The 22,481-nt window shown below is 42.3% G+C and overlaps 1 protein-coding gene across 2 annotated transcripts in view; it reads right to left on the bottom strand.

The window, feature by feature from the left end:
- Positions 1 to 22,481, bottom strand: part of SLC24A4 (solute carrier family 24 member 4) — a 139,649-nt gene that overhangs the window by 40,850 nt on the left and 76,318 nt on the right. For both annotated transcript variants that reach the window (XM_048485229.1, XM_048485230.1), the window contains exons 3-5: positions 6,242 to 6,318; positions 2,137 to 2,211; positions 1,363 to 1,447 (exon numbers count right to left, since the gene is read on the bottom strand). In XM_048485229.1, coding sequence (XP_048341186.1) covers positions 1,363 to 1,447; positions 2,137 to 2,211; positions 6,242 to 6,318 — 237 coding nt within the window. The remainder of the gene's footprint in view (positions 1 to 1,362; positions 1,448 to 2,136; positions 2,212 to 6,241; positions 6,319 to 22,481) is intronic.

The following is a 22,481-nucleotide window of genomic DNA, read 5'->3' as shown; positions in this document are numbered from 1 at the left end:
TTCAGATCAGGTTCAAGGTGTTGGTGTTGACATTTAAAGTCCTTAGCAGTCTAGGGCCCTCATATTTATGGGACCGCATCTCCCAATATCACGCTGGCAATAACCTCCTGGAAATGCCTGGCATGAAGGACATCCAGCTGCCCTTACCTAGGACTAGGGGTTTTTTGGCCCTGGCCTGGTGGAACTTCCTACCAGGTGCAGGATGTGGTACAGTTCCACAGAGCTCTGAAAACAGAGATGTTTTGCCAGGTCCATGGTTGAGGCAGCTGTGGTCTGTCATCTAGTCTGGCATCCCCTTTCCCCATTCCTTTCTCTTCCTTCCTTCCCTTTCTTTTTTTCCTATTTTTTTCTCTCCCTCTTAGAAAAAAGTATGACTCGGGAGGGGGTCAGTGGGTGGGGACTTTTGGGTTTTATTTTTTTAGGAGAGAGTCCTCGTGAGGACATCTTCTTTATTCCAAACCTCTGGTAAGTACTAAGACGTGTGTACTGTTAATCCATGGAAAGATATCTATATTATTCATGTTTTAATTGTATTAGGGGGTTGATTATCAGACTGATATTTTGTGGTTTATGTCATTATATTGTATGTTATTATCATTTGCTGCCCTGGCTTGCAAGATAGAAATTTTTTAAAAAGTAAAAATTTTGCAGCAAGTCTGCTTACAAAAGGATGGCAAGTAATCAGTTGCATTTTAACCTTATAAGTCAGGTAATACCATTAGAGCAGGAATCTTTTCTTCCAGGTTATTTGTTTGCTAAAACATTTGTATCCTGTCTTTCTACTCAATTTGGACCCTCAAGGTGTTGAATATTAAAAATCAAGAACACTTAGCCGTAGAACATCAATTAAAATAAACAGAAAAGAGGAGGGAACACCAAATGAAACAAGAAGTCCTTGCCCCCTAGTAGGAGGGAATTCCACAGTTTTGGTGCCACAAATGAGAAGGTATTTTCTCAGGTCACCACATATTTAGCTTCAAATGACAAAGCAGGGCACCCAAAGGTGACTGATGGTTGAATAGATTTGTATGGTTATGACCACATTTATTTGGCGATGACACAGCCTGTATTGTTACCATAGTCACTCTCATTACCCATAATCATGGGCATGAGACCAAATTGAGTTGGATTATGGTGAAGTAGGGCTACAGGAATACCTCTGATCCCTCAAGTAAGTACTGTGCAGATATGTCCTTAGTGGAAGGACACTGATGACAAATAGAGTTCAATATCAATTATTCACTGGATGTTTAATTTTGAGGATCAGTGGTACATGCAGACCCAACTGTAGAGCAGCTGTTCTTGCAGTTTAATCTGTAGGCACCCATTTCACATTTGCCACTTTTGCCGGTAGATCCTTACCTATGACTGAAGCAAACAGTTCTGGGGTTGAGCTCCCGGCAGCCATAAATGTGGCTCCCGCAACATCTTCACTCAAATGTAGTTTCTGAAAGAAAAAAATCAAGATTGCTTAAGTCAACGCACTGGACCAGTTGAAGATCTGAGAGGGGCAGGTAGGCCAAGTTTTAAAATGCCCCCTTCAGTTGGCATGATCATCAGGACTAGGGCAGAACACAAGCAGGAACACACCCTGAGAAAAGTTACAAAAGATCTGCTATCAGAAGACTGGTTTGGGACTGGATCTCCCAGACAGTGTGTGCTAACAGAAGGGTGGGTGATTTTCATCATCTCCACCCTCCAGCTTTAGACATTTGATTTCCCCCAAGATCAACCCCAGACATCTCCAGTTACAGTTACAAGTAATGAGAAAGGCCTCCACCTGAGATCCTGGAGAGCTGAGTAGATAACACTGAATAGATAACACTGACACTGAGTAGATAACCTGGCTGAGTAGATAACACTGACAGACAACAGCAGCTTCATGTGTACATATTATATAAGGTAGCTTCATGCGCTTACATTCCTGGAGGTTCCCTGTCCCCCAGAAACAACATTTAGGACATTATGTTGGGCTTCAGCAAGAGCATTCTTCCATCCCTTCTGTCAGGAGAGATTTCCTTCAGGATCCAAGCATTTGATTAGAAGAACTCATGGTACTTTCCCTTTTGTTTGCAGGCTACAACTTCACATAATGAACAAATTTATGAAAGTGAGAGAAAATTGTCTTGTACGTACCTCACAAATTTTCTCTAAAGATGGAACAAAGAAGTCATCGCATACAATAGCCAAGGCATAGAACATATACAGAGCCTGTGACAGGGGGAAACCAAACAAACAAACATGTCAAAGTTGGGCACGCTTGAGATATAAAAAGAACGTCATGTTCCTGACACACATTTGGGTGTGTACTGACTCTTCCTGTGGAGTGTCAGCGCGAAACTCAGTCTGACATTTCTTCCGACTTAACTTTCGGTGAATACATGTTCTAAAATGTGGCAAAAGTGATTAGAGCATACATTCACCTCATTCCGCGTGTTTACTATGAGAGATTTGAAAAATGGATTAATGAAACTTCTGTTGACAGTGAGTCGGATCTTATGTAGCCTCACTGGAAAGTGCAGCAGAGGTGGAGCATTCCTGGGGGGTGGGGGGTGTTGCCATCAAAAAGCAGTTAACTTATGGTGACCAGTAGAATTTTCAAGGGAAGAGACTTCAGAAATGGCATGCCATTAGGGATGACAGCCTCTATGTGGAAGCAAGGGATCCCCTAAAATTACAGCTCATCTCCAGACTGCAGAGATCAGTTCCCTTGGAGAAAATGGATGGTTTGAAGAGTGGATGCTATGGCATTGTACTCCATTGAAGTCTCTGCTCTCCACAGGCTCCATCCTCAAATCTGCAGGAGTTTCCTAGCTGGTAACACTACCCAACCTCCCACCAGTGGCCATGGAGGACCTGGCAATCTTAGCACTACCTCAGCATAGTGGCCCTGGGATTACATGATGGTCTACCATCCCAATAGTAACCAGGAGTGACTCTGTTTGGATTCCAAAATCCGACAAGATTGGGCTATCCTAGGTTGTACAGGTCAGGGCATTCCTGTGACAGGGATGAAATATTCAAAACTTTTTTAGAAGAAGGGTTTGAAGAGTTTAGATTTATATCACACCTTTCTCTCCTGTAAGGAGATTCAAGGTGGCTTACAAGCTCCTTTCCCTTCCTCTTCCCACAACGGACACCTTGTGAGGTAGGTGGGGCTGAGAGAGTTCCAAAGAACTGTGACTAGCCCAAGGTCATCCAGCAGGAATGTAGGAGTGCGGAAACACATCTGGTTCACCAGTTAAGCCTCTGCCACTCCGGTGGAAGAGTAGGAAATCAAACCTGGTTCTCCAGATTAGAATCCACCTGCTCTTAACCACTACACCACACTGGCTCCTGTCTATTCTTTCCTGCCCTAAGTACAGAATTCCTTCAGTTTTACCTCAGTTTATAAGGGCTTTTTCTATCCCCCTTTCTGTCAGCAATAGTATGCACTCTTCTTAGGTCCTGTGAGGTTTTTTTTCACACAGCACTCTTCACCCCCATTAGCTTTGTTTTGTGTCAAACCTATCTACTAATTCCTCCTATTCTACAGACCTTTATTTCATAAATCACAAACCTGTTTCTCTGGTCTATTGCCTCCTATGTCTTTTCCCTTCAACAACTCTATCTCTGGGCTTCTTGTCCTTGCCTTCCCTGAAGCTCTGAACCTGAATCTTGGAATCTGACACTCTGACCACTATACCACGCTGGATTTCCCACTGCCTGTCTCCTTGTGTCCCAAAGCATGCAGATGCAACATTTTTCACTTCAACTCACAAGGTAGAATGTCTCAGATTTTGAAGCTGACAGCTTGTCCTGGTTCAATGGGTTGAGCTACAACAACACTTCTTTGTACAGTCCTGTAAGTACTGTGGTGTTCAGTGGGCCTCTTTCCCAGGTGTTTTCACCTCACATGAAGCCACAATGGTTAAACTAACAATTTCGTTGGGAGCTATTATGCCACACATTTCTTCAAAAGCAAACATGAAATACATTTTAATTCTCAAAAACACAGCGCAAAAAAGCACAATTTGCATTTAAAATGTACAAAGGTAAAATTAAATCAGACGTGCAAATATGTCTGAACCTCATTATTTCAAGGTTGAATATTGGATTATTTCAGTAATCTGCAGAGTCACTGAAGAGGAGCGATAGTTGTATGGTACACAAGGCATTATAACTTTCTAAAATAGAGTGAGGTTTTAATTTGTAACACCTTACAAACAGTAGCTTGGATCCTACAAAAAGGTTCTATGTGCACTAGGCAGTCTCTTCTGCGAAGCACACTTCTTCTTCCTCTAAAACTTCAATTTGTGTAAGAGCCTACTGAAAACCGTTGATCTTCCACAAATATGTTTTAGTCCCTGTCACGATTTGTTTGCCTTATGATTACCCTGATATATAACCCACTCTAACATGGAGGCTTATTGCATGGTCTTGGGCCTGTTGCATACCCTCAGCTTAACCCACCTTTCAGGGTTATGGTGAAGATAAATTAGAGAAGAGGAAACAATTTAATACATTTTGGGTCCCCACTGAAGCGAAAGTTGGTATGACCTATCCCACAACGTTGGACAAAGTTATAGGTATGGTCTTCTACCATTTATCTCATTTAGGGCAGAAATTATGGAATTATGTGAAATTATGGAACACATTGTATTTCATTGCCCTTTATATCAAGAAGTTTGTTCTAAGCTTAGTCTTCCTTTGCTTAGCAGGTATCCCAGTCAATCAGACTCAGTTTATGCTGGTATATTATTTATCAATGAAAACCCACTGGTTTTACCACATACTGAGAAGTTCTGTGCGACAGTTTGTAAAATTTGGTTAACACTAACAGTTTAAACTGTTAGTTATATATTACAGATTTTAACAGCCTTATTTCCATTAAATTTCAAGTTAGTTTATGTGTATTTCCTCCCCCTGTTTTTCTCCAGATTTGAATGACTGTAATAAAGATTGATACCATTTATCTCAGTTCTTTGGCATATACGAATCTGCACTGCCTTGTGAAATCTATACAGAGGCCTAGATGTTGAGGAACTTTGTGTTATATTGCTATCCACAAGGGAGTCTGGATTCAGATGAGGCTGTTTCTATGTTGTGGAAAGCAACATTAAGCTGCAATCTCATACACACTTTTCTGAAAAAAAGGCTCCACTGAACCGAGTAGAACCTTTTTGAAAAACACCTATTTACAAAGAAAAAAATATTAATTAGGGCTCATATACCATACAGCTTGGGATCATATCTGAGTAGCTTGGCAGAGAAGGTTGCTATTACCTGTCTCAGATATTTTGTCATTTGCCCTAATGGAACGCAACCACTTAAAATATGCAACCATATTTAACTTCATCAGCAGGTGCAAATGGGCACACAACATTCCCACCCCCTCCCCCTTTTGGAAAACTTTGCAATCAAAACCTGTTTTTATTGGTTGGGGAATCATAAAAATATACTTGTGGGGAGGTTGTTATTTTTTACCCCTGTTGCTTAAACTATGCATTCTATGCAAACATTTGCAAACATGCATTTTAAAGCCTGTAGTGGCAAAAGTCATTGGTGCGTGTGTATGTGTTCCGTTTCAAGCAAGAGGAAAATGGTGCAAGAAGGGGTTAAACATCCCCTCCTCTTGAAATGGAAAAGGAGGTTGATTTCACATTGTGTGATATCTGGGAAATCTTCCTGCCCCTACTCCATTTCATTGTCTGCTGCTTCTGGGGACAGGATGAAGAGTTGCCAACTTTGGGTTGCAAAATACCTGGAAAATTGGGGGGGGGGGGAGCTGAGAAAGGCAGGGTTTGGGGAGGGGAGAGACTTCAATGGGGTACAATGCCATCGAGTCCACCTTCTATCAGAGGCCATTTTCTCCAGGTGAACTGATCTCTGTTGCCTGGAGATCAGTTGTAATCCCAGGAGATCTGCAGCCACCGCTGAAAGTTGGCAACCCTAGTAGAGTGAGATGATGTCATTTATATTACTAGCCATCACGTAAGTTGGAAGAGAACATATGTAGCTGCTATACTTAGTAACATCCCTGTGTTCCCTATAATGCCCAGTTATGACCTGAAATTTGGCTAGTTGGAAACCAGACAGCTGTCAACTCAGGCAGACTTCCAGTAAGAAACACTTCTTCTCTCCAAACATTTAGGCTGTGCAAGGTCAAAATATGTACATTAAGGAATAAGTCTGGGCTATCCTTTTTGTGCAACAACACCAACATGTTCAGTTGGAAAATGAGCTTATTAATATAACTTACACCAGTGATGTGAAGCAGCACGGCTCCTTGCTGTCTTTGCTTGTTTGTAAATATATCATCAGGAAATTCACGAATGGCTGAAAGACAAATGAAGAACAGGTAAGGTTGGCTGAGGCAGACCAAACAGTAAAATTGAAATGAAAGAAAACAGCTTAAAAAGTCAAAGACGACCAGGGTCAACTGAAGGTATGACAGAGAGCTTGTTTCTCTGGGAAAACACCCCCTAGTAAACTCAGACAGAAACGGCTCGATCCAATTAATATTCCTGAGGTAAGGACTGTGCTCTCAATACTCCAAAGAGCAGCATACATGCAGAAACTTATTTCTGAGTAGATATCTAACTGAATAATGCATACAAAGCCTCATGAGTGAGGGGAGATCCTTCCACAAAAACACATGACTGAAGAGGCCAGTGCGCACCTCAGCAAACATCTCAAGATACGAGGGCGTAAATGACAGCTGCTCCTAGAAGAGGTGCCCTTAAGAGACAGAGAATGACAGGAAACTCACATAGCTGGAACAAATCAAAATGGCAACTGCTATCCTGAGACTGCGCATGAAGGACAACTGATTAAGAGCTAGTGGTAGCTCTGATTCACTTCCATTTAAGATTGGGGGAGGGGAGTTCATAATGAAATCCACAGGTTCCCGCAAATTCGTTCCCCGCAATGTCTAAAACATTAGCTGAGGGAGGGGCTGTTCCTTCATCTCCTGTAATTCCTGCGCAGACATCATTACAAATATAAGGACATCTGAGACTATCAAGCAGGAATTTTCAAATCACTCTTCTGTAGCTATTCAAAGTGGCAGTGACACAGGACTGAACAGCTTGATCAGAAGTGACAGGGGACGATCTCCAGTGTGGTTACAAAACAACACAGTAAACGGTTAAATTCAGCCTTGCAAATAAACCCACCCAAGTTACCAATCCAACAATTTATGGTCAATGACCAGCACAAGATAAAAAGAGGGGGGAAATAAATACAGTATAAAAACAGCAACACAAAATCCAACACAAGTAACTTGAATAATCTTAACCAAACAGTTGAAGCCAATATTTATATTTATCATACAGAATTAACCAGAGTCCTCCTAAACTTGCAAGCCAACACACCAAATTTAGCCACCTTGTGTGTTATTTCAGAATTTTTGTCAGAAAGTGGCAGTGTAAGATAAAACTGCTTATAGCCCCTTCCGCACATGCAGAATAATGCACTTTCAATCCACTTTCAGTGCACTTTGCAGCTGTGCGGAATAGCAAAATCCACTTGCAAACAATTGTGAAAGTGGATTGAAAGTGCATTATTCTGCATGTGTGGAAAGGGCCAAAGTCGTCCTACATAACCCATAAATATGAGTGTTATAAGGTATGAGTGTTATAAGGCATACCGCCCTTCGGGGAAAGGCGGTATATAAATCCAATAATAAATAAATAAAATAAATATTACAAATCTGAATGTAAAAGGCACAACAGAACATGTTCAGCAGTTTCAATAGTACCATCCTCACAAGGACGCCTCTGCAAAGGGGTAAATTACTGATCCACAAAAAATGTATTAGCTTTTCTGACTATTTGTTAGACATTTCTGACCTGTAATAAGATTATATGCACAAAGTCCTGCAGCATTATGAAGCTTTCCCACAATCACCTGGAAACTACATTTACTCACCACAGTTAGCCAAGCAACTTGTTCTGGCTAAAAAATCAATTGTCACAAGATGACACAACATTCATCACACAAAGTATGATAAAAATGCCCAGAACACTCTCTGTTCATACCAACACAGCTAAAGTTCCTTCCTGTGCAGAACCAACGGATGACAGGGGATGTAACTGAAAACATATTTCATAAAGGCAGCCCCCACCCCCGCCCCCCACACACATATCGGACTCTTTTGGAATTGCAAATTAAATGAATTAAATAGAAAACAATGAAATCATGTAGTTGCAGAAGTACATTAAAACTGTTACCCGTCTCCTCTACTGCCGCTGGGCCTGGCTCAGTTTCTGGACACACTGCTGCCCCCAGTGGAGAAGGATATTAATTCACAGTGCGCACTACATGTGATGTGGCCCAGTAATAAGACACAAGTTTAAAGTTGAATATATACCGTGTTTCTCTGAAAATAAGACAGTGTCTTATATTAATTTTTGCTCCCAAAGATGTGCTATGTCTTATTTTCAGGGGATGTCTTATTTTTCCACTCCACAGTTGCATGCTCTGGTGTTCTGTTCGACGGGCAAACAAAAACTTTGCTACGTCTTACTTTCGGGGGATGTTTTATATTTAGAACTTCAGCAAAACCTCTACTACGTCTTATTCTCAGGGGATGTCTTATTTTTGGAGAAACAGGGTATAGGGAAAGGGACTTGAGTAGGGTATGCTGCCACAGAGTTCACCTTCCAAAGTAGCCATTTTCTCCAGGTGAACTGATCTCTGTTGCCTGGAGCTGTAAAAGCAGGAGATCTCCAGCCATCACCTGTAGGTTGACAACTACAGGGTGAGTGGGGGAAGGGGGGCCCAGGGAACTCTCTTCCTTGGGTGAACTAGATCTAGTCCTGACTGCAATAACAAAAATTTGAAACAATTTGGATTTTCTGCTGCTTCTGCCCTTCGTTCACTTTCTTCCATCATCTTTTTTTCAGTGGGGGTAGTCATCACTACTTTAAGCCATTGTTGATACTGGAAAGAAAAAAGAAGCAGAAACTGCAAGAATCCCTACATTGGCTCTGGTTTTGCTAACCATGGTTTGTAGGCGGTCTATGTAACACTTGAACAAGGATTTACAATTGGATTCCAGAAGTGCTTTTGTTCTGTACGACTGAGTCGTTCTGGAATAAAATCAAAGAGATATGTAGTTCACACACACCCCTTTTTAAAAAATTTATGTTCATGCTATCTGGCAATTCCACAGTGGAACTGTGTACGTGGGGAATATTCCAGTGCTCTCTGGAGATGAGGCATCCCTCTCTCAATTTTTTTCTCCTATCTTTGAATATCTTAAGGTGGGATGAACTTGTCCCTTTCCCCCAGGCCTGCCTTTTGCTGCTACAAGAAGAGGAAGTTTTGAAAGACTTTGAAAGACTACACATCTCTTTGATTTTCTTCCAGAACTTCCCAGTCCTACAGAACATAGCAGAAATCTGCCATTTTCTAGGTAAGATACTTTCCTTTTCTACATTCTGATCAAGTAACCCCACATGGAACTCTTGCTGACAGGTTCGTAAGGCAGGAGCCCAGAACGTTATATGAGATGGCTATCCTCACTAGTAGTGAAGTAGCCATATCACTCTCTAAAAATAAAAGTCAAAAAGCCAAGAAAGAAATACATGTAATAGTTTATTTATTTATTTATTTATTTTTATTTTTATATCTTTTATTTATAGACCGCCCCATCCCCAAGGGGCTCTGGGTGGTGTGATACAGTATGCAACTGAGTTTAGCAGGCCAGATGTTACAAAACAAAAGAGAAGGGAAGCAGATTTTTTTCAGATCACGATTTTAAGACCTTGTTATGCCAGCATATGGTGAATCTTCTGGTAGGAAGAAGAGAATTAATCACACTAACCAGGAAACTGATAAAGCAAGGGCAAATAATATATCACATTGCATCATGCTCCTTTTCTTCAAAACAGAGATAGTATCCTTAGACTAGCCTAATGCCACTTACTGGTCTCATCCTGCCTTTTATGTGAGCACCCCTTATGTTGGCCACCCCTGAAGCATAGGCCACCTTGGCCTTGCAGGAGCTCAGATACCCTTCTGGCACAAACAGGACATGACTCAGGCTTCTATTTATAAACTCTTTCCTTCTGTCAGATAGTTAACAGCACTCCTGCAAACTTGAGCCCCTGTGCCACACCAACCTCCTCCCTCTTGCTCAGCCTCCCTTTTATCCCTCTCAGGAGGTTCCCTCCCTCCTGGAGCTCTGTGCTCCAGCCTCCTAGTGGCGGACGAGATGTCTATCTTGCCCTGCTGGCTGAGACTGGTTCTTCAGCCTTCCTGGCCCTCCTCCTCGATTACAGTTTGGCTGGGGCTGTGCCAGCCCCGCTCCACTCTCTAAGGCTGCTGAACACTGCTGATTGGAGCTTGGTTAGGGCTATGCTGCCTCCACCCAATTCCCTGGAACTGCTGTGGCTTGTTCTTGTTGCTCTGGCTCCCCTGTCATGTCTCTGCTGTTTCTTCTTATTGCTGGCTTGCTGGAGGTCCTTGCTTCTTGTGGCTGTCAGTTGTGCGGCGTTCCAGGGTCCCTGGGTGGGACCTGCCTGAACACCTTGGGTGTTTGGGGCAGGGCAGAATTGAGGGTTGGCCAGTTGGGCTCGCCCCACCCCCAATCTCCACATAGAGGTTGGGAGCAGGACCAGCTGGGCTCACCCCACCCTCGATCTCCATAAAGAGGTTGGGAACGGCAATGGCCCATTTGAGCCTGGCTGAGGCCTGACTCAGATTGAACTCAGCTGCTTTTGACCCTCTAGCTTGATACTGTTGGCTCCACTTCCACCCACTCACTCCCAAGCTCCAGCTCGCTTTTCTAACACTGAAATGGCACTACATTTGTTTCTCCCCCTTCCTTAGCCCTGCTGCAAAGTATGGATGTAGCACATGCTGATTTCACCTCCTTCACATTGTGACCCATGTGATTTTGTTTTTTATTTGTTTTTATTTTATTTATAAGCATAAGCATAAGCATAAGCATTTTATTGTCATTGTGCACGCACAACGAAATTTACAGCAGCATTCCTCGATGCACACAGATTTCAGACTCATACATCATCCTCACTTTCCCCTTCCTCCACCCATCCCTACACAGCCCCAAATACATCAATATGAAGCAGTGGAGTTTAGCATAGCCACAGCTCTAGAGTAGAAGCTGTCTCTAAGCCTCTTTGTCCTAGTTCTGAGGGCCCTGTATCGTCTGCCAGATGGTAACAGTTTAAAAAGAGAGTGTGCTGGATGAGACGGGTCCCTCAGAATATTTTGGGCTTTATTTAGGCTTTATTTAGGCTATCAGGTCTTAAGTGACATCAGGTTGTAGGTAACCCCTCCTGGAGTTTTCAAGGCACGAGAGGTTCAAAGGTGGTTTGCCATTGCTCGTCTCTATGTAGTAACTCTGGTATTCCTTGGTCATCTCCCAGCCAAATACTGACTGGTGCCAACCCTGCCTACCTTCCAAGATGTAGTAGAGTATTTTTTCAAACATCGACCCTTTTCTTTTTCAGTTCTTAACAGAAGGCAGATTGGATACTAACAACTTTCTGCCTCTAATCACCGATGAATGTTTCCAGAAGTTTGCACCAATTAATTCAAAGCAATGCATGACCAGGATCAACATTAAAAGGAGAGTAGTAAGCACATTTGCTCTGGAAGCCATTCACCATTCAGGTCGAATTGACCAGCCCGCTAAGCCAGTGTGAACTAATTGAAAAGGACCCTAAGATAAAACAGCATTAACATGCTTGCAGTGGTTTGCAGAAGAGGTGAATACTCAATTTGATCTGATGAGAAGCCAAAGATCAAACTCTCTTTCACAAACAGAGCACCATATGGTAAGACAGGGCACAAGTGTCGTGCTCACAGAAGCTTTCTTGCTTTCTCTCTCCTTGATTCTACAAGCCACGGCAAATTGCTAAAACATTTAATCTCTGTAGCCTATTTAATTCAATTTGCTTGGCTCAACCAAGAGAGGGCTGCCAAATACGATTAACTTTGTCGTGGCAAGTAGCAATTCATAAAGCAGGCTACAGACTATTAAACTCATTTAAAATATCTGCACATAAGAGGAGGATGTATTAAAGAAACACACTGTAATAGGATTGCCAGACTCCAGGCAAAGTCTGGAGATGTCCTGGAGTTACAACCAATCCAATGTCCAGATGACAGAGATCAGCTTCCCTGGAGAAAGGGGCTGCTCTGGATGATGGACTCTATGGCATCACATAAGAACATAAGAACAAGCCAGCTGGATCAGACCAGAGTCCATCTAGTCCAGCTCTCTGCTACTCGCAGTGGCCCACCAGGTGCCTTTGGGAGTTCACATGTAGGATGTGAAAGCAATGGCCTTCTGCGGCTGTTGCTCCCGAGCACCTGGACTGTTAAGGCATTTGCAATCTCAGATCAAAGAGGATCAAGATTGGTAGCCATAAATCGACTTCTCCTCCATAAATCTGTCCAAGCCCCTTTTAAAGCTATCCAGGTTAGTGGCCATCACCACCTCCTGTGGCAGCATATTCCAAACACCAATCACACGTTGCGTGAAGAAGTGTTTCCTTTTATTAGTTCTAATTCTTCCCCCCAGCATTTTCAATGAATGCCCCCTGGTTCTAGTATTGTGAGAAAGAGAGAAAAATTTCTCTCTGTCAACATTTTCTACCCCATGCATAATTTTATAGACTTCAATCATATCCCCCCTCAGACGTCTCCTCTTCAAACTAAAGAGTCCCAAACGCTGCAGCCTTTCCTCATAAGGAAGGTGCACATACCACTGAGGTCCCACCCCTTTCCAAACCTTGCCTTCCCAGGCTCCGCCCCCAGAATGTCCAAGTATTTCCCAACCCAGAGTTGATAACTCTACATATAACATCTGATAATTCAGCAGTGCTCAAAGACTATTGTAGACAGCACAGCCCACTTTGTACCAGAAACAAAATTACTGGATAGGATATGGTAAATATCATTTTCTAATCTAGTCTAACTTACTAGGATGGAGGGGCATACAGGATCTGTGTCCTGCTCTCATGGTTGCAGGATGGAGAAGAGAAAAAATGTACATGTGAGTGGAGGTGTGAAAAGGAGGAAGTTTTTTTCCCTGAGAGTAGCAACCTATACCACAAAAAGAAAGTTATAGAGCAGTAGACAAAGGATGCCCAGTGCCTTGACCCCTCTATCTCTCTGTCTAGTCAAGGCCCCCTCTGAGGTCTGAGAACAAGGGACAGCACAAAGTTCATTGTTTCCAACAAAATGCAGCAATAATTCCTAGTTTTAAAATGTAGGTTTATATGTAATTATTTTATAGAAACTGTGAAAGCAATTATAGAAACAGCCACATAATATTTTAAAAAGTGAAAGCACGATTATGAAGCCCCCAATGCTAGGGGGGACATTCCACAGGGGAGCGACAACTTTTATCAACTTGGATGTTCTTCTGAGCAAACTAAGCAATTTCAAAAATGAAACTTTATGAAAGAATGGTAAACAAAACATTTTATTGTACTCTAAATATTTTGAACCCTGACCTGGATGTCTCAGGTTGGCCTGACCTTGTCAGATCTCAGACACTAAGCAGGGTTGGTCCTGGCTAGTAATTAGGAGACCACCAAGGAATGCCAGATTCACTATGCAGGAAGGCAAGAGCAAACCTCCTGTATTAGTCTCTTATCTTGAAAGCCTTACTGGGCTGCTATAAGTCGGCATCAACTTGACAACACTTTACACACACCCAAATATTTCCATACTATTCTAGATGTTTCTGACTAGCTAAATATTTCTCCACTCTGACCTGAATAGCCTAGGGTAGCCTAATCTCATCAGATCTCAGAAGTTAAGTAAGGTCAACCCACGTTGGTACTTGGATGGGAGACAACCGAGGAAGTCTAGGGTTGTCACAGAGGCAGGCAATGGCAAACTACACCTGAACAGCTCTAACCCTGAAAATACTATGGGGTTGCCCTACACTGGACGCAACCTGACAGCAAAAAACAAAGGAAGGAAGAAAAAGGAAGCTGCCAGTGAAGTAAGACAGCTATAGTGTGACAATTCTGTTTCTTTGATCTAGGTCACTGTCCTATCCTATGCTGCCCTGAACTGGCCACATGCTGATCTACTCCAGAACGTATTGTGGGCTAGAACAACAACTATTGATATAAAAACTCTGTGCAGAAAAGGAACTTCATTTATCCACCTTTGCTTCCATTTTTAACTGTGTGGCCTTCCAAGTCAGGCCTTCGGAATCCAACCATCTCCAAATTATTACAAGAGGGAATTTATTTTTGCTGTACAGCCGAAATCTACACAGCCTTGCTGATTTTCATATTGTGTGTTTGTAGCTTCGAAGATACCTCACAGAAAATTTTTAAAATGGAAAAACAACATGTTCTTGTAACTGGCAGCCAATACTGAGTTTATTAGTGCACTGCAGTGATGGAAATGGCAGGCAGGATGAGAAAATGTCTGTAGGACACTTCAGCGACTGGTGGACAGCATGGAGAATCACTGCAGCAACACAAAAATGGTGGGCAGCAGAGAAACAAAAGTGAGAGCTTCAAAATCGGGCAGGAGAAATAAAACATTTCCTGATCTCTGAACAGCAAAGGTTTTGAAATGTTTCAGGAATAAAGATTGCTAGTTAAGCATTTCCAAATAAAACTGTTTTGGGCTAAAATAAAACGTTTTCAAAACATTTTGAGAAAAAAAATGTGCAGAACTCCTCCCCAAATTGCTTCTATTCCCATCCTCAAGACGTTTTATTTGTGTTGTGTAGAAACAGCCTGTGTTCTCTTTAGGGAACCACTTCTACATATTCAAGAGAATCAATATATGGGGGAGGGGGTTCAAATGAACACATAGAAAACTGAGTTTAATACTGGTCTTTGCCCAAATAGTCTAGTTTTCTGTGTGCAGAGAAGACTTTGTTGCTGTTGTTATATGGGATAGCAACCATTTATGTGACATCTCACATGACACCCCACCACCCCTCATTCAGAAGTGGTAGGATCCCAGGATTTTAATTTATTCTGTGTTCTGTTCTATGTTCTCTCACTGGGACAGATAACAAGAATTAACGACTCGAAAGACTAATTTCACAGGACAGATAACAGATAACAAGAATTAACGACTAGAAAGACTAATTTCACAGGGAATTTATTTTTGCTGTACAGCCAAAAGTGCTTGTAGAAGACCAATAAACCTCCTCCTAATCCTATGTGTTTACTTGGAAGTAAGACTGAAAAAGAATATCTACATAGAACTTCAGACTTAGAAGAATTTTAGGGTAATCCAATGTAAAGGTATTTGGTATTGGCTCCCAACTGCTTTGCGAGTCTGAAATACCTGGAGAGAATTCATGTGTGTGTTTTTTTCCATTCTAGGCTTTAGCAGACTGATTTGTGTCCCTTATGGAACTTGTATTTAAAGACATTCTATGACTCAGCACTGTACAAAGGTTCCCTGTTACATACTGGATGTTTTGTCTACAAAAACCCTATTATGCATAAACATGTCCTTAAAATTCTGCAACAGATTTGAAAGGAGGGACCCTCTCCAAATTTGAGAACAGCTATCATAGGAATCATATGCACATATGTTTCCCTGCTCCTACACATAAAGCCTGCTGGATGACCCTGGACTAGTCACAGTTCTGACTGAACTATCTCAGCCCCACCTACCTCACAAGATGTTTGTTGTGGGGAGAGGAAGAGAAGGAGTTTGTAAGATGCTTTGAGACTCCTTCCACGAGAGAAAAGCAGGGTATAAATCCAAACTCTTCTTCTCTTCTACTTTAATGATATTTATTGCCAGACAATAGGAACAACACAACTGATTCATGCCCCAGCTCTGCAAGGGGTTTTGCTTCTCTGTTGTTTTAACTGCATTGCTATGATAAACACAGAACAAGGCCTGGGAAGTTTCCCTGCGGAAATTCCCAACCAGCAATTGAGAAGGAAATGTTGTTTCCAAGCTACCTACACTCACTTCCATGGGATTATACTGCTCCTGAGAGACTGAAAGGGGACAAATTTATATACTGTAAGCCAGAGGGACATGGGCAAATTTCTAAATATTTGCCAGGTAACCACACAGAAGAAAACAGGGAATTGTGAGGAGGTCTCCGAAGACTACTTTCCATAACAAAGGGGGGACAGTTTCAAGTACTGAGGAAAGCTCTTTATCAAGAAACAAATAGCTGTATGAATTCCACCAGGGAAGCTGAAGAACAAAAATTACAGATACTATAATTCAGGTGGGTTCTATATATACTATTGTAAATGTGGTACTCTTTGTAAAAACCCCAGGGGATTACATTAAATTTGTCCTTGACATAACAAGCTGCTGAAACAGTAAAAACAAGCGAAGACATTTTTACTAGTCTAGTAACAACATGATTTGCAAGCATTCTGATAACAAGCCTTTTGGAATGTTTCATTGCGATACATATAAATGTGTCAGATCCACAAGCTGTTAGATTCAACAGGGATCCAGGATTTGCCTCATGGCATCATCCTTGAAGAAGTGGCAGGATGGAAGCATACATTTCTAACAAAAGGGTGTATGTGTTGGAGGAGAGTTGGACCAGTTTGCATCTGCCACGGTGCCGATCATGAGGAAATGTTGCAAACACATCCTATGGCATTAAAAATCCAACTGTAAACCCACCCTGAGGTTCAAGTGGGACTGCTGATACTACCTGATTTTTTTAAAAAAAAAATGTTTTAGACTTCCTCACAGCATACTGTATGAAATGACTGATAAACAATACAATATCTATCTATCTATCTATCTATCTATCTATCTATCTATCTATCTATCTATCTATCTATCTATCTATCTATCTAGCTAGCTAGCTAGCTAGCTATCTATCTATCTATCTATCTATCTATCTATCTATCTATCTATCTATCTATCTATCTATCTATCTATCTATCTATCTATCTATCTATCCTTCTTGTTTCTCCAGCATACCACCTTCTATACCTTCAGTTACCATATATCTAGGCTACCTGTCCTTACTTTTTGACCTTTCAAGACTTCTTCCCAACACGCTATTTTTATTTACATACTTACAAGCCTACAAGGACTTGTGAGGGGATCTCGTTTTCCCCTGATGATTTCCACTTTTCCTTTCATAAAAGCCCCTACAACTTCCCCTTTTCCAGCTTCAATCTCTCCTTCCCACCCATCAGCCTACTTACCTTTATCTGTGGTACTGTCCACTGGTCTGGATTGGCCCAGTTGCATACTGGAGAATAGCACCCCCCACAGCAGCCAATAAGAGGGCAATTGTTTCTTAATGCTACAAGTATAGCTTCTAGTATTTGGGGAGGGGGGAGTTCAGATTTTTCAGCAAACCTAAATCTTTTCTCAGGTTTGCAGAAAGGTTTGACTTGTCTGTTCATAGTCCCAATCTCTGGACTTAAGTATCCACAAAATTGAGCAATGTTGAGAATTAGATATAACAGAGATCCATAAAGAACTTCCAGGTAGTAGACATTCCATTTTCCCCACATTGTTTTCTTCCCCTCTTGTCCCCATTCTCTCCCAATCGATCTCTCTCTTTCTCTCTCTTTTCCTTCCGTCCTTCTCTAAGGGGGTTTTCTCTTTCTCTGGCCATTAGACCACACATTTACTGAGAAGGATGCCCTCCCCACCACTTTGCCTACCTGCCTGGTCATCTCTTTCTTTAGCACTAAGACTGCCCAGCTACATGCAAGCCTACTGGCTCACATCACTCATTACCCAGCTGTAAATGGGGGATGTCAGGAGTGTGAGGGAGGCTCCTGGTGTTTCACACCCAGTCCTCAAGGCAGAGACAACAGACAGTTCATCATCAGGTGTGTTGTGGATATTCCCACTTCTCCCCACTTACCCATCTACCTCTGGTGGTTGTGCCTGTGGAGTAAAGAGGTGGGGGAGCATGGAGAGGGTCAGTGGCAGAGGCTCCTTCTGCTCCCATGTCTGCTTCCAACACAGTGGCCACAGCAACTGACCGGGGAAGAAGAGGCTCCCATTCCTCCTCCCCTGGCCACTGACAGCATGGGTTTCACGGCAATTGACCGCGCAAGCACAGACAAGTGCTTTCTGTTTGGGGTTAAACTCCCCCCCCCTCCACTATTTTAATGTTCTTGATGATTGTGCAGCTGCTTATGGAAAAAGGTAGGAAGGCAGATATTCATTTAAAATATTTATGTCTTGCTTTTCCACTGATAATGGACCTCAACAGAATCAGGTACTCTGGCCCTCACACTGCTTAGGGCTTTAAATTGTGTCCAGAAATAAACTGGAAGACACAGCAGTTCTTTCAACATTGGTGGAATACAGAGAGAGATTGGTGAAATACATTACCCTGTTCCAATCAGCAATCTCACAGTTGCATTCTGAACCAAGTGACTTTTTCAAATAGTTCATAAAGGCATATCCACTTGCATGCAGCAATCATGTCATAATCAAGGCAGGGGTAACTGTGGCCAAAACACCTGAGTGTGTTTTGGTGAACCCCAGAGGTTGGTTAAAAGTACCATACTCCACAGATGAGATCTGAGCATAAATTGGCCGAAACAGATATAACATTATTTCCTCAACTGCAAATCTGCTCTTTCATGGCAAGTCCTCACATCAAGATTGATACTTCACTCCCTGATTTGCTATAAATCTATCAAAACACTTCAGCCTTGTCTGGATAGAAATTCAATTTATTGACCCTCCGCTGCTCTAATACCACCTCTAAATATGTTATCTACTGCAGTCAGCTGAAAAGGAGAAATACTTCCTATCTACCTGAGTAAAGTTTCAATGGAAAAACAGAGTTCAATGTCAGTCTCATATTTACGACACTCATTTCAAATACTTCAACAGCCTTCCCAAGAAATTTCATGCTAATATTAAAAGTCATGAGCAATATGATGGGATACTGTAAGGAACAACAGAAAAAGTGTAAAAGGAGCAAGCAGTTTCTTCTACCTGTATCACCTTTTGATTAGTCAGGCAGGTACAGAAAGGACCCTGGCCCAGTATTCATTTCAGGCAGACAGTCCATAAGGTTAGCATGGTCAAAAGCTTCTACGAGGTCCAGGAGAATCAATAGGGTTGTACTTTCCTCTCACACAGCAGAGGTAACCAAATATGCTTTGGGTCCAAAGTCATCTTGGAAATAGGATTGAAAACGGTCCAGAAAATCCATCTCAACCAAATTACGTGTATACCACCTGCTCGAACATCTTTACCACAGAGTGGATACAAGCAACAACCCAAACCTTAAGACCTTCTAGATCCAGGCATGGTTTCTGCAGGATTTTAATATCTTTTAGTGCCTTGTTTTTATCGTTTTTCTTTTGTAGGCCACATTGGTCAGATCCCTGGAGAGGCTATATTAAAATGCTGTAAATAAATAAATATCATCACTGCCTCCTTCAAATCAGAACACGTCTTCTCTTAAAGGCACATTTTCTCACTTGCTGCCAAGATGCATTTGCCTCCATTTTGTTGGCATCGTTCCCAGCCACTGTGATAAATACTTAGCCCAACTACCTCTGCCAGATCCAGATGGTCTACCAGATTTAACAGAAATCACTAGAGAAGAATGGAAATGGGCTGGCAGGTCCTTGGAGAGGCTCCATTAAAAAGCTCTAAACCAATAAATAAATCTCACAGCTGCCTCCTTCAAATCAGAACACATTCTCTCTCAAAGGAATATTTTCTCACTTGCTGCCAAGACTAATATGCCTCCATTTTATTGGAATCACTCCTAACCATTATGACAAATACTTGGGCAGATCCAGATGGTCTACTAGATTTTACAGAAATCACTAAGGAAGAGTAGAGATGGGCTGACAAAAGGAATGTGAGGCTGGGACTAACCACTCTGGCTAATAAAATTTGACCCAATGCCTTATCGACAAAGAAGGAAAGAGAAGCAGACCAAGGCACTTGATCCAATCAAGTACTCACAACAACAGTCCCTAGGCAAAGGCAGTCTTTGTAACAAAGATTCCTTTGTGACCAGTACTCCTTCAAATGGATGAATCAAACCTCTTTTCGTATCTCCATTTTCATATGTCCATATCTCCTTCTCTAAGTGGAGGAAGGGAGGGCTCTGGTCATCCTTACACTTATTTTTTATACCGATCAGAAGCACTAGTTCTAGCTTTCCCCCTCCTGGTAAGCCTGTTAGCCAATTTTTGTTTCATTTATGGCAGTGGTTCTCAACCTTCCTAATGCCACGACCCTTTAATACAGTTCCTCATGTTGTGGTGACCCCCAACCCTAACATTTATCCATCTTACAGATGGGGAACACTGATGCAGAGAGTCTTAGGCAACCCCTGTGAAAGGGTCATTCGACCCCCAAAAGGGTTGCGACCCACAGGTTGAGAACCACTGATTTATGGTCTTTTCTCAGTGCTAAACTGCACACGACCAGCACATGTACATGAACCACTGGCGTAATGTCCATTGGGCAAGGTGGGCAGCTGCCCAGGGCATCACCTTGTGGGGGGCATCAAAATGCTGGGTTCGTTTTTGGGTATTTTAGTGGTTTTCCATTTTTGGCCTGCAGGGGGCGCGGTTTTTAGGCTAGCGGCACCAAAATTTCAGCGTATCATCAAGAGACTGTTCTTATGCTACCCCCCAAGTTTGGTGAGGTTTGGTTCAGGGAGTCCAAAGTTATGGACTCCCAAAGGGGGTGCCCCTATCCCCCATTATTTCCAATGGGAGCTAATAGGAGATGGGGGCTACAGTTTTGAGGGTCCATAATTTTGGCCCCCTTGAACCAAACTGCACCAAACTTGGGGGGTATCATTAGGGCAGTCTCCTGATGGTATGCTGAAGTTCTGGTGCTGATATGTCTAAAAATGCACCCCCTGCAGGTACCAATGTCCTGGTGCAAAAAAAATTGGTCGTGGTGGAGTGGCCGCCCATGGGGGGGGGGGCATCCAACTCAGGTTTTGCCCAGGGCTACAGTTTGCCCGGGGCTGCCTCATTATGCCCCTGACATGAACTGCAATCTTGTACACCTGTTCTCTTGCTTGCTTTTTGTATGCGTGCCTTGGATTATATATCTTGATCCCACACTAGGTCTCTGGGGATTTATTGACTAGAATTGCTTTTGGGTTGTTTGCTTGGCTCCTCACACCTTTTGTGCCAAGTGCCCTTTTCTGACCCTCTCTCCAAACTGCAGCCATTATTCCTATCTGAGAATAAATGGAACAAACCACCCAAATGATTTCTCAACAATAACATTCCCACTCTCTTCTGATTCTCTTTCCTCCTTTGCTTGTTTCTTGTGCATTTCCCCCCTCTGCAGTACACACTGCTCTCTGGGGATAACTACTGGTGGGGCCCCAGAATAAGATACAGTGGAATCTTGGGCTCATTCCGCACATGCAGAATAATGCACTTTCAAACTGCTTTCAGTGCTCTTTGAAGCTGTGCAGAATAGCAAAATCCACTTGCAAACAGTTGTGAAAGTGGTTTGAAAACGTATTATTTTGCGTGTGCGGAAGGGGCCTTGGTTTTCATCGGTTTCGGTTTTCATTAACTTTTTCAGTGAAAAATTTGCCTTGGTTTTCATTGATTTGCAGCAAGGTGCAGGGGTTTGTGGAGAAAAATCACCCGGACAAAGCTGCTGCAGGCAGTGTCTGCAACTTGTTTAATGACAATGTCTTGCCCCATTTCAGACAAATCTTAAAGAGGCGTCAGAAACAGATCTCTTTGGATAGCTTTCTGGTGCGACACTGGTCTACTGGCTCTGAAGCTGGTCCTAGTGTTATTGTTTGTTACTGTTTTCACCATTAAACACTATGTTTATTCACCCAAAAACGTGTTTTTGCTATGTTTTTTGGAGTGCCTAGAACAGATTAATTGGATTTACATTGATTCCTATGGAAAAGTTTGCCTCGGTTTTCATCGGTTTTGGTTTTCATCGATTCTATTTGGACGGATTACCAACGAAAACCGAGGTTCCACTGTACTGGTGTTGATGGATTGCACAGTATTTTGTACGGGCAAAGACTAAAGTATTACTCTGATTGGTTGCCCAGAAACCTGATTCTCTTCAATAAACTAACTCTGATTATTCTATTAGACTCTTTAATTTTCCTTTCTAGGTCTGCTTTGGAGCTATGTGACTTCTTCATTTCGATATTAAACTTCTGGTTGTGCATTATTCACTCCCTTGCATAAGCCTGGACCTGAATCACATCCACAGAAGTTGCCCTGAGGACATCTGGTAACACAGTTTAGACATATTGCCAAACCATAGTGAGTTTATGAAATCAGAGTTCAACTTAGAGATATTCACATTCTTATTTGCCTTGAACAAGGCTAGTTTCATTACTTTGGTCAAGCATCTCTACTTTTGGGCAGTGTGTGAGGCAGGGCCAGATAAAGACACTGTGAGGTCCTAAATGATGACAAGCAAGATGCCTCTAGCATTATGCAAAACTTGAAACGCAAAAAAAATGTATTTAGAAATTATGAGACTCTGAACTGAATCTGCATAGGTTAAGGGGAATAAGCCAAGATTTCAGCATT

This window comes from Sphaerodactylus townsendi, linkage group LG02, assembly GCF_021028975.2.
Source record: "Sphaerodactylus townsendi isolate TG3544 linkage group LG02, MPM_Stown_v2.3, whole genome shotgun sequence".
In the NCBI taxonomy this organism is placed as follows: Eukaryota; Metazoa; Chordata; class Lepidosauria; order Squamata; family Sphaerodactylidae; genus Sphaerodactylus; species Sphaerodactylus townsendi.
The sequence above is the reverse complement of the archived record's forward strand: the minus strand, read 5'-3'. Positions and strand labels throughout refer to the sequence as shown.